Below are 16277 nucleotides of genomic sequence, written 5' to 3' on the forward strand. Positions count from 1 at the left end.
AAAATCAGATAATGATTTACACTCGTTTTTTATGTTTTAATGGAAGTTTTTAGCTTCTAACATCATGTCTATTATCTACTAGAAAAGTGACCAACTTGACTAATGTCAGCTTAGTCATGCAACGTCACGATATGGTTGACTGGAGACAATATCGCCCAGCAGCACCTACCTGAGGTTATTCGTCACTGAGCTGCCTGTGCCTGCTCTTACAAAGCAAAAAAAGTCGCAAACCACCGTCTGAACGCGTTTCTATACCTTTAAAACATTTTTATGTTCAAAAGATAGCGACTCCAAGCTTGAGCCTGATCAAGTTCAAAATACATAATACCCCCTCAATCATGGCGACGGCATCAACGAAGGAGAGGGAACTGCAGCTGCTTGATACCGTCGAGCTCAAGATCCTAAATGTTGCAAACAAGGAACAGAAGCTGCACGAACTATTACAACGTTATCTGCCGCCAGTCATCCTCAAGGCCGCTAGTGAACATGCTCAAGTGCGAGCTAAGGTGGTCCAGATATTCTCCAAACTGAAGACATTCATCCAACCCCCGGAGTAAGTCAGATCCCAGGGTGAAAGAAGACTCGAGACCCCCAAAATTGGTGCGAAAATTGCTACCCAAGGTAGTCGGAGAGTCGGCTAGGCTCATCCTAAATTACCCTGAAGTCACCAAGCATCTCTGCCACGTAGGCGAGTTCAGGATCATCTAGGATGAGTTTACTGTCGAACTCTCAAGTTTCCTGGCAGTCTAGAGTCAGAGCAGTCCGTGAAATTGATATGAAGACTAACCTGGACACAGGGTAATTCTTCCTGTAGGCGCGCTGCTTGATCAATACAAGTCCAGTGACTCCCCGTTAGTCAAGCAACTCGATATCTCAGGGATACAACATAGCATAGAGCGCCTGGATGACTATGAAAGAAGACAGCTTATACCTAAAGCTCTATCGGGATTCGCCAAAGATCAAGGTGTTGCCCGAGCCGGACCATTCTTCAACATCATTCTACGTCTCCTCCTTGATGCCCGGATACCTCCAAGAGGCAGCAAAGATGATACCGATTACCGAGAAGCAATCGGATTGTCAGACGAGGCCGACGCAAAGTTCCTCGCCAGTATGATCAGCATTTTTCTACGACTACGAAACCCTACGCAAACTCAGAACTGGACCACGGCTAACCCAACACTGACCAAATCTGAGCTCGAATCGCTAGCCGTGGAAAGTCCAGAGTCACAGAAGGTCTTCGAGAGGATGTCAGAGTTAAAGCTCAAGCTCGTTGCATTGCTTGCAAGTGGTGCTTTTACCGACGAGGAGAAGTTCTTACCTGCGCTTTATGCTGCGTCAAGTTTCGATAACAGACTTGTATCTGCGGCTGAAGAAGTATTGAAGCGAAGCTCCGTGTCTATGGAAGATGAGGCACTCGTCAAGCGTCTGTTTCATGCTCACTCAATACTGCCGCCCACATACCGGACTCGAATTCTGAACATGCTCTCCAAATCCTCCATCTCGGCAACAATGTCGGATGATATCATGGCTGTAGTCAAACTCAACTTCTCCACGCAAGATCAAGCGTCAAGTGGATTGGCACAGAATCTGCTCCCCAAGAGTGCGCTTGAGCAAACAAAACTCCATACTGCGACATTCCAGTACCTTGCCTGGGTAGCACGCGTTGGGCCCTCACAGGAAGGATTTGACATTGCTGTTCCTCTCGTGCATGAGCTGTCCGTTTTTATAGAGGGTCAAGGCTGGCCTGTTCCGCAGCGGACATCCCACGACGATATTGCACTACGATCGAAAGCTTACGAAACGATTGGAGTGCTGGCGAGAAGTGCGAATATGCCAATTGCGAGGCGGCTGCAACTCGCGGGCTGGCTTTTTAAGTCACTGTCAGAGGATACGACTGCAGATGCAGTTGTGAACATAGATGGAGCTCTGTCTAGCCTGACCACAAACATTCCGGAAATGACGGGCAGCGAGTCTCAAGAGCTGAAGACAATGCTGCTAACGTTCATGTCTCTCGCTGATGAGCCCCCTGCTGTTAGAAGCACTCGGCATGCTGTGGTCAAGTGGGCCAACCAATGCCTCGCTTTTTCCGATGTTTTGGCACGCTGGATTGACATTCTGGCCGTTGGTGCCTACGAAGGCGAGAGAAGTGATGTTATCGAGCAGGGCCACAAAGGTCTTGACCCCTGGACCTACCACGCACATGCCGAAACCAGCCTAGAATTGCCAGACTGGAAGGAAATGATAATCATGTTCTTTGGTTCTGAAATCATTCCAGAATCTATTACTGAGGCTGCTGCTACTCCTCTTCCGGATGTGACAGAAAAGTCGCACTCGGTGTTTGAGAACTTCCAAGGATCTCGTATAGCTGCTTTCCCAATTGCCCTGAGATATTGCAAGCACATAATGTTCCTCAAAGCTCTCGAAGACTTCGAAGTGGAGCCTGACTGGATGCAAACTCTAGATGCACGCGTCAAAACGGATATCAAGACGAGAGAGAAGATCCTGGCTTATCTACACACGATCGATAGTGGATTCATAATCTTCTATCTGAAGGCATGCCTCGATGGAGCCTACCTCAAAGACTCACCGATCACGGAAGAATGCATCCGTTGCTTTGTTGATGTGGCATCCCTCAGTCCCGGTGGGGCACTGGGATTCTTGACCGAGTTTAGCGATGGTCTTTTCCAGCTGATCAAGTCGAACAATAAGGAAATCCGGTCACTGACTGCTCGAGCCCTCGGAATTCTTGTGTCGCATCTCGCGAACGACCCTTCTGTGATAGACAACTGCCGCAAGACTCTGAGTGCACTATTCAAGAATGCCGAGAAGTTGGTTGGACCTGAACTCAACGCTGCTGAGGGTGGATTACTGGCATACAGTTACGTCTGCTCTCGAAGCGTTTACTACGGGCAACCCATTCCCGACGATGTTCAGTATCCCATTCAGTTTACCACCGGCGAGAGCGTTGTGTCGTCGCTTCATGATACAGCTCTGGAGGCCTTTGCTCAACTTTGGACCGCCGGACTCGCTATCCCAGAACGTGAAGGCGATCACTCCCTGGAAAAGGTTATCAGCAAGCTCGTCGCCTCAGCAAAGAAGGGCAACGAGAAGGCAATTCTTGCTCTGGGAAGACTGGCTGCCGGGCTGAGTGAAAGTGGAGAAGCCGCGAATGAGAGTGAAGATGGATGGTCGCATGGAATCCTGGGTAACATCCTCAAGGAGCTTTTCGCCCTACATGAGATCAAGCAAGTTGAGGTGCAATTCACTGTGGGAGATGCTATCACCGCAACTCTGGCACGATGGGAATCCGATTATGTAAAGCTGACCCTGGATGTCGAGTCCCGCGGTTGTCTTCAGAAGCGTAATGGATCCCGTGGCCCGCTTCTTACAGCTGTTCTGAACAAGATCTTCGCGGACTGCAAGGCCACGAAGCCATCACTGCTGAAGGCGTCCGGCATCTGGCTTTTCTGCATCGTTCAATATTGTTCACACCTGGAAGAGGTTCAGTCAAGGCTCCGAGAGACTCAAGCTGCATTCATGAGACTTCTTAGCGCACGCGACGAGCTTGTACAAGAGACCGCCTCGCGCGGGTTGTCTCTGGTCTACGAGCGTGGCGATTCTGATCTCAAGAGCGCCCTTGTCAAGGATCTGGTGTCTGCTTTCACCGGCAATAGCACCCAGCTCAAGGTGGACCAAGAAACAGAGTTGTTCGAGCCTGGTGCTCTGCCAACTGGAGAGGGCAGCTCCATAACTTCATACAAGGACATTGTGAATCTGGCCAATGAAGTTGGTGATCAAAGGCTTGTTTACAAGTTCATGTCACTTGCTGCGAATGCTGCTACTTGGTCGACTCGATCTGCCTTCGGTCGATTTGGACTTAGCAACATTCTTTCAGAGTCTGAAGTTGACCCTAAGCTGTATCCCAAGCTCTACCGTTACCGATTTGACCCCAATCAAAACGTGCAGCGATCCATGGACGATATTTGGAAGGCACTTGTCAAAGACTCGGGCGCAATTCTCAGTACTCACTTTGATGCGATCTTGGATGACTTGCTCAAAAGTATCTTGGGGCGAGAGTGGCGCATGCGAGAAGCAAGCTGTGCTGCTATCTCGGAGCTCATCCAGGGCCAACCATTCAACAAGTATGAGAAGCGATATCGCGATATTTGGACATCAGCATTGAAGGTTCTTGATGATGTCAAAGGTTCTGTGCGAGAGGCTGCCTTCAAGCTTTGCAGAACTTTGTCCAACACTCTTGTTCGACAACTCGAGGAGGGAACCAGTGGATCTGCTGCTCAATCTATGATGAAAGAAGCTCTTCCCTTCCTTCTGTCTGACAAAGGTATCGAAAGTTCTGTCAAAGAAGTTCAAGCCTTTGCTGCTATTACCGTCATCGAGCTCACTAAGAAGGGTGGAAAGGCTCTCCGACCATTTATTCCGGAGATGGTGCCTCAGCTCCTTGGTTTGCTGAGCTCTATCGAGCCCGAGCAGATCAACTGGCATTACCAGAGAGCTGGCGAGGACAGCCGAGACCAGATTGATAAGATTCGATCACAAATGGTGAACCGATCTCCAATTTCTGAGGCAATTGACAACTCACTTCGTTTTGTGGACGCGGATGTTATGGCCGAGTTGGCACCCAAACTAGAGGCTACTATCAAAACTGCTATTGGCATGCCGACCAAGATAGGATGCAGTCGTGTATTGACGACCTTATTCACACGCCATACAAATGACATTAAAGGAGTGAGTAATAAGTTCCTCCAATTGATGGAGAAGCAAACAATGGACAAGAACGACGAGGTCAGCCAGGCGTATGCTCGAGCTACCGCATATATGTTGAGAGCTGCCTCGGATTCGGCCAAGAACCGATTCTGTAAGAAGTTCATTGATATGTACTTCGAAGCAGAGGAGGAGTCACGTCGTCAAAAGACTGCGGACGTGATTGTGGCACTAGCTAAGATCTCACCGGATCACTTCACTGCTCTTGAGACACAATTGCTTCCTTTCTCCTACCTGGGCTCTCATGATACAGATGAGTATACCAGCAAAGTATTCAAGGAGGTATGGGAGCAGCACGCTGGAAGCAGTCGCACTGTTGTTCGTTACGTACCCGAGATCGTAGCACTCGTGGAGAGGTGTTTGGATACAGCACAATGGGCACTTCGACACGGTGGAGCTTTCACTGTTGCAGCTATGGTGTCTGATGTTGCAAGTGCAAGTGATGTCAGTGGCCAAATCAGCGACGCCAATCTCAACAAGATCTGGCCTGTTTTCGAAAAGACATTGGCCCTGAAGACATTCGCTGGCAAAGAGAAACTCCTTGAATCATACCCTAAATTCGTCGAGAAGGGACACAGCTTGTGGAAGTCAGACTCGAAGATCGCGGCGCAGATGAAGAAGATTGCGCTTCGAGAAGCCAAGCGAAACAACGACGAATACCGTGTGCACGCTTTCCGCTGTCTATGGGAGTTTGCAAAGGCTCGTGATGATCTCGATATGCTTGATGAGATTGCGGAGATCGTTACGCCGTATCTCGAAGAGCTTAAGGGAGACGACGAGACCGAGAATGGAGATAAAATGGATATCGACTCTAAGGATCAAGTCGCGAAGGAGCAGCTTGCAGAAAAGACGGCTTCTAATGGCTTAGAGGCTGTTGCTCGTGGACACAGCCACACTGATCTTGCCATTCTGACAAAGATCATCAATATTCTCAAACCTTTCCTTTCAAGCCCGAACTTTGCTACCATCAAGCGCCAAGTATGGTACGAGTGCGTACGCGATCTTATGAACGATGCCACACTCTCATCAACATCAGACGAAAATGCCGTGGCGCTTACTTATCTACTGAGTCTGGACGTTGACTTGGTTGACACCGGCACTGAACCACAGAGAATCATGAGGGCTAAGGCTGTTGGTGCATTGTTCAAGGCAAAGAGCAAGGGAGTATTTGGACCGACTGGGGGTCCTGACGCTGCGCAGTTGAAGACGATGGTGAGCAAAGCCCTGGAAGCCGAGAGGTCTTTGGAGGTACAGCGGGTGCTTAGGGATATCCTCGTTGAGATGGAGTAAGAGAGGGGCAAAGCTTTGCAGAGGATTCAGCGTTTAGATCATTATCTTTTTACTAGCCTATGGTTAAGAGATACACCAGATCATCATGAGCTTAACAGTATTATTGTGAGGGTTAGGCTGACCGCGATACATGTTTGTTCAGAAAGACCAGACATGGCATATCACGATAAGCTCGGGCGTATTATCACAAGGCTAGACTGACTGTCATAATACGAAGGTATGCCTGTTCCTCATCTCCTGAACCCTGAGAGCTGCCCTCGCTTTCAATCTTGGCAAACATCGCAACCCCCTCAAATCTTACCTCAGCACTCATAATGCCGTACAACCAGCAAAAAAAAAAAAAAAAAAAGAAGAAAAAGGCAATTGCCCAACGTTACATAGTCCCCCCAATCAAGCCCAATCCGTCAACAAACTCGTTAAACCGAAACAAAAGCAGAATGTTCAAGCGACACAAGAAACGCGCGTGGTTTGTGACCGTTGGCTATCAAGCTCTCCGGCCGGATCGGCGTTGGGAAACGGCCGGAACCGTCGGTATTATGGAGGATCCACTGCCGAAAAATGCTTCGCCGTGTGACGGAGGCCAAAGTCGTCGACGAATGATACATACATGGTACTTTTTGTAACGTTGAGCTGGAATGCAAGGTAGGTCCTGTTTCAGTTTATAATTGCTATGTATCAGTAAACGCGGAACAGAGCAAATGCCGAAACCATCATCATGTTGAGAGCAGTTTTATTCTATCTTGCCAAGTTGAAAAATTAGACATCATTGGCAGAATGTGTCCAACATATTGCCGATAAAATGTGGAAAAGGACAAGGATGGCAGCGTGGCACGGAAGACTCAAGGCCCCGCAGCGATATTGGCACGCCGGCTGTCGCGAGATCGCAACGCAACCGCAGCGTAGCGCGCTGCTAGTCAGATGTGATATGATGATGCCAGTCTTGTGTCATGAACATTCAGTAACAACTCTGCCGCTCCAAGCTACTGACCAAGAGCCAGTAAAATTTTGCGATGCTCAGATGTTTACGATTCAGTCTTGTCCAGGGCAGAGCTGCAGCACAGTTAGCGGAGAACTATTCAGGACCATCGGTTTTCTAAGCCGCAATTTGCGTCACCAGTCCAGTCCACTGCTGGGTTTCCCACGAGGGTCGCGAGGTGGGATTGAACGATCTGCAAGTAGCAACCAGGCCCCTGGTCCCAAAATTGATGAATGCGGCTAAAGGGAGGAACCAGAAGCGTAGAAATTCGCGAAACCAATATGCATAGGCATGCCATCTGAAGATGTTTGCAGATTTCGAGTCAGAGTCCTATGAGCTCAAGCAACGTACTGTAAGCCGTAGTCAACCTTCAATACCACCAAAGAAGAGTCTGACAGGGGATAAGGCCAGTCTGTCAATAACGACCATGATGCACTGTCTTGCAAGAGTGAAATCTTCAACCTGATTGGACAAACTAGTGCTCGCAAGTTCACCAGTCATCATCAAGGTCAAAAGATGCTTTGTCTTGTACAGTGATGCCGCATGGTGGTGTCAGAAACAATCTTTGGTGTGCAAAGGATCCACTAGCAGCGATTCCCGGAGGCCTGGAAAAACCTCCCATTTGTCGAGCTGTTTAGTTAGCAATAATGACGGCGTGCTGTAGTGGCACGCTTTCAGTACAGATGGTTCCATGAGGTGACCTCGGCACGAAGTTGTTTCAATACAGTGCTATGATTCACGATACGCAAATCAAAATATTGCCTGATTTACGAGACAACTTTGCTGTTCTGGCATCTACTCCCGAGATAAGGGCAACGCCCGCCATTACGAAGATGGCTCAACCCTGGTGCGGTCTAGAAGGGCTTTCCTGTCTTGGCGCGAGAGGAGACCGAGATCTTGCTTAGAACAGGGCATTTCGACATGGGTTTTGGAGTGCGCCACACTTTAGGTTTGAGTTAACACTTCTCAGGGAGAGTTTGTTACCCAGGGATAGATAGCCTCAATTCTGAGGTCCATGCATAAGCGGCATGCAATTGAGTTGGAAGGCTTTGAGGGTCCTGTTTTGTTACTGGAAAGTCAACAGTCATGAGCACTCGATTGTGCGAAGGCGACGTTGAAGTGGCCAGCTATTGAGTCTGGTTGTGATATCTCGAAATGACCTGATGCTCGAGGAACGGGCGTTGTCTGATGATGCCGCCCTATCTGTTGTCAAAAGCAAAGATGCCTGAACAAGATCAAGTTGCGGTTGCTCACGCTCAGGTCTTCTGCCCACGAATGGATAAAAGTTCTAAGGCCTTGTGGCATGGGTTGTCTCGGCGTTGCTATTCTGAGCTCGCCTGTAGCACGTCGCTATGACGAGCATTCGACACCGAGCCTTGCAAATGATGCAAGCAACGGATTCTGGGGTTACTTGTCGCGATAGCAATCTTAAACCCTAGGGCTGGTGATCACCATACCATGGCCGGAGATATTCAGATAAATGAGATGTTGAAACATTGTCGCTGATCTGAGTGAACCATGCATTCGTGAATTGCTCGCGCTTCATCCGCAACAAGAAGTTGTAATGCTTTTGCGCGGTGAAACCAACAAGCGAGGCCCTGGGCTCTCCCTTCATTCCATTTTCACGCTTGTTCAACCTCAGTTGACAGGCCATTTACATGAATTCAGTGCCATGCTCAATTGCCCCCAGCATTTCCATCCAACGAACAACACGATGATCAACAATGATCTTTTCACCTTCCCTGCACTCAGCTCTCCGTTGGTCGTCTATCGCCGGCTGTCCTTACAGTGCAGCTTGATAGATCGGGCTACTTTCCAGGCCATCGACCCTCATGCCCTATGATTTCATGATCCACTTCGGCAGGGCTGTTTTCACAGGGGTTGTGTTCGTTCATCTCGCAAGCTCCGTCCTGCTTCCAGCGCCCAGCGCTCAGAGTCCACTGTTCACTGTCCAGCTTCCAGTCCAAACGGTGCCCAGCTGTGTCGCTTTAGGCACTAGGCACTGAGATAGCGCCACGCCAGCCGTCAAGGGTAGCCCTGGTTGCGGAGAGCCACACAATGCTTTTCAGCACGACAGGTACCCAAGCCCAAACATGGCTGAGTTTGCTCGTCCCAAAAGTACGTATCCAGCTCAAGCGAAACAACAAGGGCCCCAAACAATGCCATTACAGCCTCGAGTTTTCGAGTAGAAGGCTCGAGCTCGAGCTTTGCATTGTTTCGAACCACTTTGACCATCGCCATCACCGTAGCTAGTCCAGTGATTGTATGCATCACAATGATCGCGAAGTTGCCGAACTAAATTGTCGATACTGTGTGTAAGAGCAGCTAGGGCAAGGCCCACAGGTTTTGTCCTTGTCCTTCTCGTTCTCCTCCCTTCCATCCCTTCCAGTCTCTCCACATCGCGACACACATTTTCTCAAGCCACACCCACCTTTACTGGCTCCCACCACTTCGTAGTGAGTCTCTTCTGGGCTCTTGACTCCCAATAGAAATGTAATTCGATGTTGTGCGTCTGCTTCTCCAAAAGCCCTCTTCCCGGCCTCTTCCCCTCCTCTGTTAAGATGTTGTTGAGACCTTTCATCCCCCCATCTTAAACTTCTTGCGTAAACTTATCTTCTTCTAAAGCAACCGCTTGATCGTCTTCTCGTCTCTGTCCCTTGTGCAATCGTCTTGAACGCTTTGTTGTGTTACGGAGTGTCCGTTACTGCGCCTGCTTGCCCAGGTCCACGCTACCGTTACCATCATCTCATCTGAATTTCGTGCACCTGCAGCCGCTCCGTCACTCGCCCAGTGACTTAACAGCGTCATTCGTCCATTGGGCTGTTTCAGTACCACCCTTAGCAAGCCCGCACCAAGATCCAAGATCCCCTTGTCAGCGGATACGGCAGCCCACACCCCCTGGTCGACAATTATCCCCTACCGGTACCCTCGTCCCCGCGTGCCCCCGATTGTTCCCAAGACCAAGGCCCAAACAAGGCAAGGTTAAGAAAAAAAAGCTCGTCTTTTTTCTCTCTGTCTCCCGCATTACGACTCATCCCACGACTCTCTTTCTTGTTTCCCCTCATCCATCTTTGTACTCATCACGGTTTTCACGGCTCTTCCCTTGCGCGTGTTTCGGAAATTGGCTGTGACAGTTACTGTTGTTTTTGTTGGCGCCTAAAAGTAAGTTTGCTTTCTTTCATTCCCTTGTTGCTTGTCGATTCCTTGCACATCTGTTGGTATTCGTGGTTGGTGGAGGGAGGTTTGTGGGATTGGGTCGGATATCAGCTTCAACGACGCTTCATACGCATTGCGCCCACCACCATCGACAATTTTCTACTTGAGAACATGACCAGCTCCATGGATCTTCGAATGTGCTTTGGTTCGAAGATTCCATACTATATTCGACTTTTGAGCAACACTCGGTTCCTCCCGTCGCATCTGTTCATCCGTTCCGATCATCCGCGAAGCGACCATATCGATAAGCAGCACCGAAGAAGTCAGCAGCGCAACGAGTCTCCTTGCCGACTTCTGAAACGATACCTGCAATGCGTCACATACCAAGCCTTCGATACCTGACAATCGAGTGTCGACCGTCTACCGACTTCATATGCTCAGTTACGCCAGCTCTTGGTGACTAAGGCGCAACGCTATTGTCATTTCGAACAACTCCCCCGTCACTACCGGAAATAGGGATGCTGAAATCCTGGAACTTTCGAAGAACGCACGACGCTGAAGGGAGAGGATCTTAAGGGCTGCCGAGTCTTTTGGAACCAAGACCATGAATGGAAAGACCTGTATCATGTTGGCACTTCTCGTCTGAGGACTGCTCTCCCGATATACTGCGACCAGGCATCACGAATAACTTACCCGCGGACGGTCCTCCATTAGCAACTGAAGCGTTCGTTGAAGCGGTGTCTGGCCTGCATCAAACTCATCGACCTATAAGGATGGACGAACCTGCACCTGGAATTTGGAGATTTCCAACCCAGCCTGGGGAACGTCACAGATGTTAGGACCAGTTCGACACTTCCAATCATAGCTTCCGGGACCAACATGGATATTGGCAATTGGGGAGACCAGCAGAAGACTAACAAAGGCATAGGTTCAGCTCATTTCGGGAACGTTTGCAGCTACCTTACTACATTCCTTTGGAATCTTTGGTAAAGCACCTTACCCCGCGTGAGAACGACGATTTGGCGTTTCGCATCTCCATCACTCTCCTCAGAAGCATTTCATTGCTTGTACCGGCGTGACGGCGTCTTAGAGACTTGATTCGCATCTGTACGAATACTTTTCGGAGTCCAATTCTCGGTTATCAGATTCATATTCTTTAAGGATTAGACTCGGCGTGAAGGTAAGAGGATTCAATCCGGCTCTGCAGAATTGCGCCACTCACATCAGTCTCGCAGGTCTTGCGATCCAAAAATAGCGACTTCGTTGTGCTTTCGGTACTCGATTCTCTGACGGTACGTTCTGCAAATTCCCCCGATGTTGCCACTCGCTGCCTTTTGTGACTGGTTTGTCTGAGCACGTGGACTTGTCTCGCAAACCTTGTCATGTTGGTGAACGGTCTTGATGAATATCTATGTGTCCTTTTGCAAGCAAGATTTTCGAGAAGAGAAAAATTCCCCCTCGAGAGGAACTTGTTCGTGCTCGTTGTTTGGTTGAGGAGGCAGGAGCCGCATGGACGAGCCACTGTTGCCTGAGCTTCAACCTTCACCTTCACCTTCCCACGTGCAGGCGCACCACATCGCATAATTTCTTGACTTTGCATCAAACCTTTCGCTTCTTCACGCTCCTTCGAGACCCTCGACAGCGTTGCTAATATCTGCTGATAGCTCTTCTACGACTTTTTTTACGACGTGTACGAGTTTACTACCCACGGTAAGTTGCTCTATCGCGATGATTTCCCTCTCAAAAGCCACCCGCCTTTGGACGCTCAGCCCCTACGAAGGTCACGGAAGCGCATCATTTGATGCGCCTCGGAAGCCTATCGCTCGGTCACAAACCACTCAGGCCATTGTTCGGTTTGCAGAGCTAGAGTTCATGAGATGGAACCCAAAGGATCCACCTGGTTCAAGAGCCTCGGACCTATGATTCACTCTCCTAAGCCCCGGAATCCTGACTCGGAACAATACTGGCTACACCTGGAGCGTTCGTCCCTGTTTGTTCGGCCCGGCGCTTCTGATTCGATGTGGATTGTATTATTTGCTGCGGGCTGATCGAGGCGGCATCCTCTCTTTTTCCCCACATTATATGCATTTCTTTTTTGTCACAGCACAACTTTCATCTCTGCCAGTGCTTTCGCATTGGCGCTCGCTCAAATCAATTTGCTGACACACGAATAGTCTTCTTTTATTGTTGCTCTGCTCTGTAAAGCCCTGCAACATCTTGCTTTTTCCTTGAACATATAAAGCTCGTGCTTGGTTCTTGACTCTGGTTCGTTCTCCCCACAGATCTCCTCCTTTCTTCCTCCTCTTTTGCGAATTTGCGCTTGGCTGTACTTCCTTCGCTTGTGCTCGTTCATATTCATCCATGGTGTTAACTCCTGCAAAGCGCATTATGGATTTCGCCGGTGTCCCTCCCAATAACGCAGCTCCTGCTGGCCCAATGTCTTTTCCCAACGGTACTCCTCCCGCTCCTGACATGGGCTCTGCCCCTCCTCCCGGTTCTGGTCCTGATTCTCCCAAGACCACTCTTTGGTAAGTAGTAGCTGTCTGTCATGGCACAAGCGAGTGCTGACTAGTGTAGGATGGGAGAGCTCGAGCCTTGGATGGATGAGAACTTCATCAAGGGTGTCTTTATGTCTGCGGCCCATGAAACTGTCAATGTTAAGGTCATCCGCGACAAGAACTCTGGTAATGCTGGGTACTGCTTTGTTGAATTCCAGTCCCCTGAAGCCGCTACCAACGCCCTCGGCATGAACGGAAAGCCAGTTCCTAACAGCCAGCGCTCCTTCAAGCTTAACTGGGCTTCTGGTGGTGGTCTCGTTGACCGACGGTATGTGCTCTCTTCAAACGCTAAGAGGAATTATTAGTAACATGCTTCAGGGATGATCGTGGCCCCGAGTACAGCATTTTCGTTGGCGACCTTGGCCCCGAGGTCAACGAGTACGTCCTGGTTTCTCTCTTCCAGGCTCGATTCCCTTCTTGCAAGTCTGCCAAGATCATGACCGACGCCATGTCTGGCCAGAGCCGTGGCTATGGTTTCGTTCGCTTCTCCGACGAGAACGACCAGCAGCGTGCTCTTGTTGAGATGCAGGGTGTCTACTGCGGCAACCGACCCATGCGTATCTCTACTGCTACCCCCAAGAACCGTGGTAACCACGGCTTTGGTGGTCAAGGACACCACAACGGCGGTCCCATGATGGGCGGTATGCCTCAGCAGCAGATGTGGAATGGAGGTGGCATGCAGGGCTTCGGCTATGGTGGTTTTAACCCTGCCACTCAGATGAACCAGTTCACTGACCCCAACAACACCACCGTCTTTGTTGGTGGCCTTTCTGGCTACGTCACCGAGGACGAGCTCCGATCCTTCTTCCAGGGCTTCGGTGAGATCACCTATGTCAAGATCCCTCCTGGCAAGGGCTGCGGCTTCGTTCAGTTCGTCCACCGCCACGCTGCCGAGATGGCCATCAACCAGATGCAGGGCTACCCCATTGGTAACTCTCGCGTGCGCCTCAGCTGGGGACGTTCTCAAAACAACTCTGGCGTTGGCACTCCCTACCGCCCCGCCCCTCCTCCCCCTCACTACATGGGCATGCCCAGCCACGGCGGACCTGGCAACTATGGCCCTCAGCACTTTGGCGGCCCTGCTCCCGGTCCCCAAGGCCCTCCTGGCCCTCCTGGACCCCCCGGACCTGGCGGTCCTCCTCAGGTAAGCGTGACTAATCCAATTGACCTCCATGTACTGACATATTTAGGAGTTCTAACTCCATTTGCAGTAATTTGACCACGAACTCGTTGACGAAGGGGCTTTTATACGACCAATCCCCGGCACTTATATTTCCTTGGGCTCAGTTATCTTGCCTTATCATGAGCTATCGCGTAGCAGTTGTATCTGCTTTTCGGCAGTTTACGAGTGATACCCAACCCTGATTTCGATTTGGGTTCATGACTTTAAGTTTTATGGCAGCTCAGGATTTCAACACAACACCACGCTCACTCCATTTCCTTGGGTCTGAATCATGATTGGCGTTGGAGATCTTTGGTCCCCCGGTGGATTGTCATCAATTCAATTCATTTAAGCTACTTGCCTGTACCCTCTGCGTTTACTTTAGTCACTCACTGCTTTTTCCTTTTTTGCTTTTGACTGTCTGTCACTGTCTTTAACCATGGATGTTCAAGTCGCTTTAGCGTGATGATCACACGTCGTCTCTGCAAAGCTCTGCCCACTGTTTCCTTCCAAATCTTTTCTCGTAGTCAGACCAAGCCTTTATACTTGGTGGGATTTGGCTTTGCGCATTTCTTTAGCTTCTTATAGGAGGATTGGCTGCACAGCGACTCTGTTTGGCATCGCCCTGGGGCTCATGCAAGCATCGGAAGCTTGCTCGGCGCGTAGGTTTCACGGTTTAGCACGGTATACCTGGTGTGCTTGGGGGGAATCTGGGGTGCAAAAAAAAAAGCGGTTAGGAAAAGAATGGTCTTGGCTACGAGTGTTGTTTCTGATGAGGCGATGGGGAGTTTGGCCCGCGGTTTTGGGAGTCAGTATTATTCGAAACAGACCGATCATTGAACTGATGAAGGCAAACTGGCTCGCGTGACCATGGCATGTCGACACGTATGAATCCCCTCTTCTGACAGCTCAGCTCTAGAGGTACAGCACAGCAAACTAGCTTCACATCTCCGCATCTGGAGACCTCCACATAATGGAGAGGCTGACGTAATTTAAAGCCAAGATATTTAGGGTTCGAGTCTGATTGCTGCTGTCATTGGGCGTAGAAGCCGTGGAAGCTCCTCGTACGTAGCTAGTGCTGTGTTTAAGCTGCAGCATGATATCTTCATGACCTTTGAGTGGAACTTTATTTCGAAGTACTTTAAGTCCAGCACCTCCTCCTTCAAACTTAACCTAAAGATTATCCCCTCATTTGACAATACTATTAAACATTGACGATATCATCAAAACAATCATGTCTTCTATTGATCTAAGTGCTTTCCCCGCAGCAGCTCCAGCAGCTCCATCATCTGAGATTCGTTACGCAGATGTAAGTTCGATACCCTAAAGCTATACATGTCTGACAGTTTAGGTCGCTGTTACAGCTACCGCGAAGGAATTTAAGGGTATATACCGCGAAGATAAGCAGTATCACGAACCGGACTTTATCAACACCCTAGACCGTGCGAAAGATGCTGGCGTTAGTAAGGTTATGCTGACGGGCATGTCTCTCGCCGACGTACCTCACAACGAAAGTATCGTCAAGCTTCGCCCCTCGCAGTGTTACTATACAATTGGCGTACATCCATATCATGCTTCTGAGCTTGATGCCGGTGGAAAGTCACACCTTGATGAGTTGGAGCAGAAAGTGAATAGTGCACTGGCACAGGATACTCCACATATCGCTGCCTTTGGAGAGCTAGGTCTTGACTATGATAAGGAGCAACACGCTTCGAAGGATGTTCAGAAGAAAGCGTTCAAAGCGCAATTGGACTTATTTGTCAAGAATAGCTGGGATCTCCCACTCTTCTTGCACTGTCGCAATGCCTTTGACGACTTTGTCGAGATGATTTCACCATACATGGAGAAACTCCCGCGCGGCGGTCTAGTCCACAGCTTCGTCGGCAGCACAAGCCAGATGGAGAAGCTTGTGTCCCTCGGGTTAGGTATCAGCGTCAACGGCTTCAGCTTCCAGAGCACGGAGAGTTTGGAGATGGCATCCAAGATACCGCTCGACGCACTGCAGCTAGAGACCGATGCGCCGTGGGGTGAATTGAAGGGCGATGTGGTGAAGCGGTACTGTGAGAATGCGAGACCGTTGCCAGCGTCGAAGAAGAGAGATAAGTGGGATCCTAAGTGTTTGGTTAAGGAAAGGAACGAGAGTTGTTATATGGAGCGTGTGGCGCTTGTTGTAGCGGGTTTGAAGGGTGTTGGTGTTGATGAGGTTGCGGAAGCGGCGTGGAGAAATAGTGTGAGGATGTTTGGACTTGGACGAAGATAGGGTCTAGGTAATTGGCATATAGTTAAAGAAGTCAATATTCATAAAAGTTTTATGAAAAGCTTCGGTGAAGCAGTCGGCATTTGTAAGAGCCTT

The 16277-nt window shown here is 49.6% G+C and overlaps 4 protein-coding genes across 4 annotated transcripts; all 4 read left to right on the top strand.

The window, feature by feature from the left end:
• The first annotated feature begins 124 nt into the window (after positions 1-124).
• Positions 125-6892, top strand: FOXG_08761 (uncharacterized protein). The gene is made up of 2 exons (XM_018387787.1): positions 125-553; positions 798-6892. The coding sequence occupies exons 1-2, from the start codon at positions 339-341 to the stop codon at positions 6070-6072; spliced, it is 5490 nt and encodes a 1829-aa protein (XP_018245705.1). The 5' UTR covers positions 125-338; the 3' UTR covers positions 6073-6892.
• A 3483-nt stretch (positions 6893-10375) lies between these two features.
• FOXG_19878 (uncharacterized protein) lies at positions 10376-10606 on the top strand (the record flags this gene model as incomplete). The annotated part of the gene is made up of 1 exon (XM_018400160.1): positions 10376-10606. One exon carries the CDS (start codon positions 10376-10378, stop codon positions 10604-10606), a length of 231 nt encoding a protein of 76 aa, XP_018245706.1.
• A 1986-nt stretch (positions 10607-12592) lies between these two features.
• Positions 12593-13961, top strand: FOXG_08762 (uncharacterized protein; the record flags this gene model as incomplete). Its single annotated transcript, XM_018387788.1, has 4 exons — positions 12593-12732; positions 12782-13030; positions 13081-13906; positions 13953-13961. 4 exons carry the CDS (start codon positions 12593-12595, stop codon positions 13959-13961), a joined length of 1224 nt encoding a protein of 407 aa, XP_018245707.1.
• A 1197-nt stretch (positions 13962-15158) lies between these two features.
• On the top strand, positions 15159-16184 carry FOXG_08763 (uncharacterized protein; the record flags this gene model as incomplete). Its single annotated transcript, XM_018387789.1, has 2 exons — positions 15159-15233; positions 15276-16184. 2 exons carry the CDS (start codon positions 15159-15161, stop codon positions 16182-16184), a joined length of 984 nt encoding a protein of 327 aa, XP_018245708.1.
• Between the last annotated feature and the right edge of the window lie 93 nt (positions 16185-16277).

This window comes from Fusarium oxysporum, chromosome 2 (assembly GCF_000149955.1).
Source record: "Fusarium oxysporum f. sp. lycopersici 4287 chromosome 2, whole genome shotgun sequence".
Lineage (NCBI taxonomy): Eukaryota > Fungi > Ascomycota > Sordariomycetes > Hypocreales > Nectriaceae > Fusarium > Fusarium oxysporum.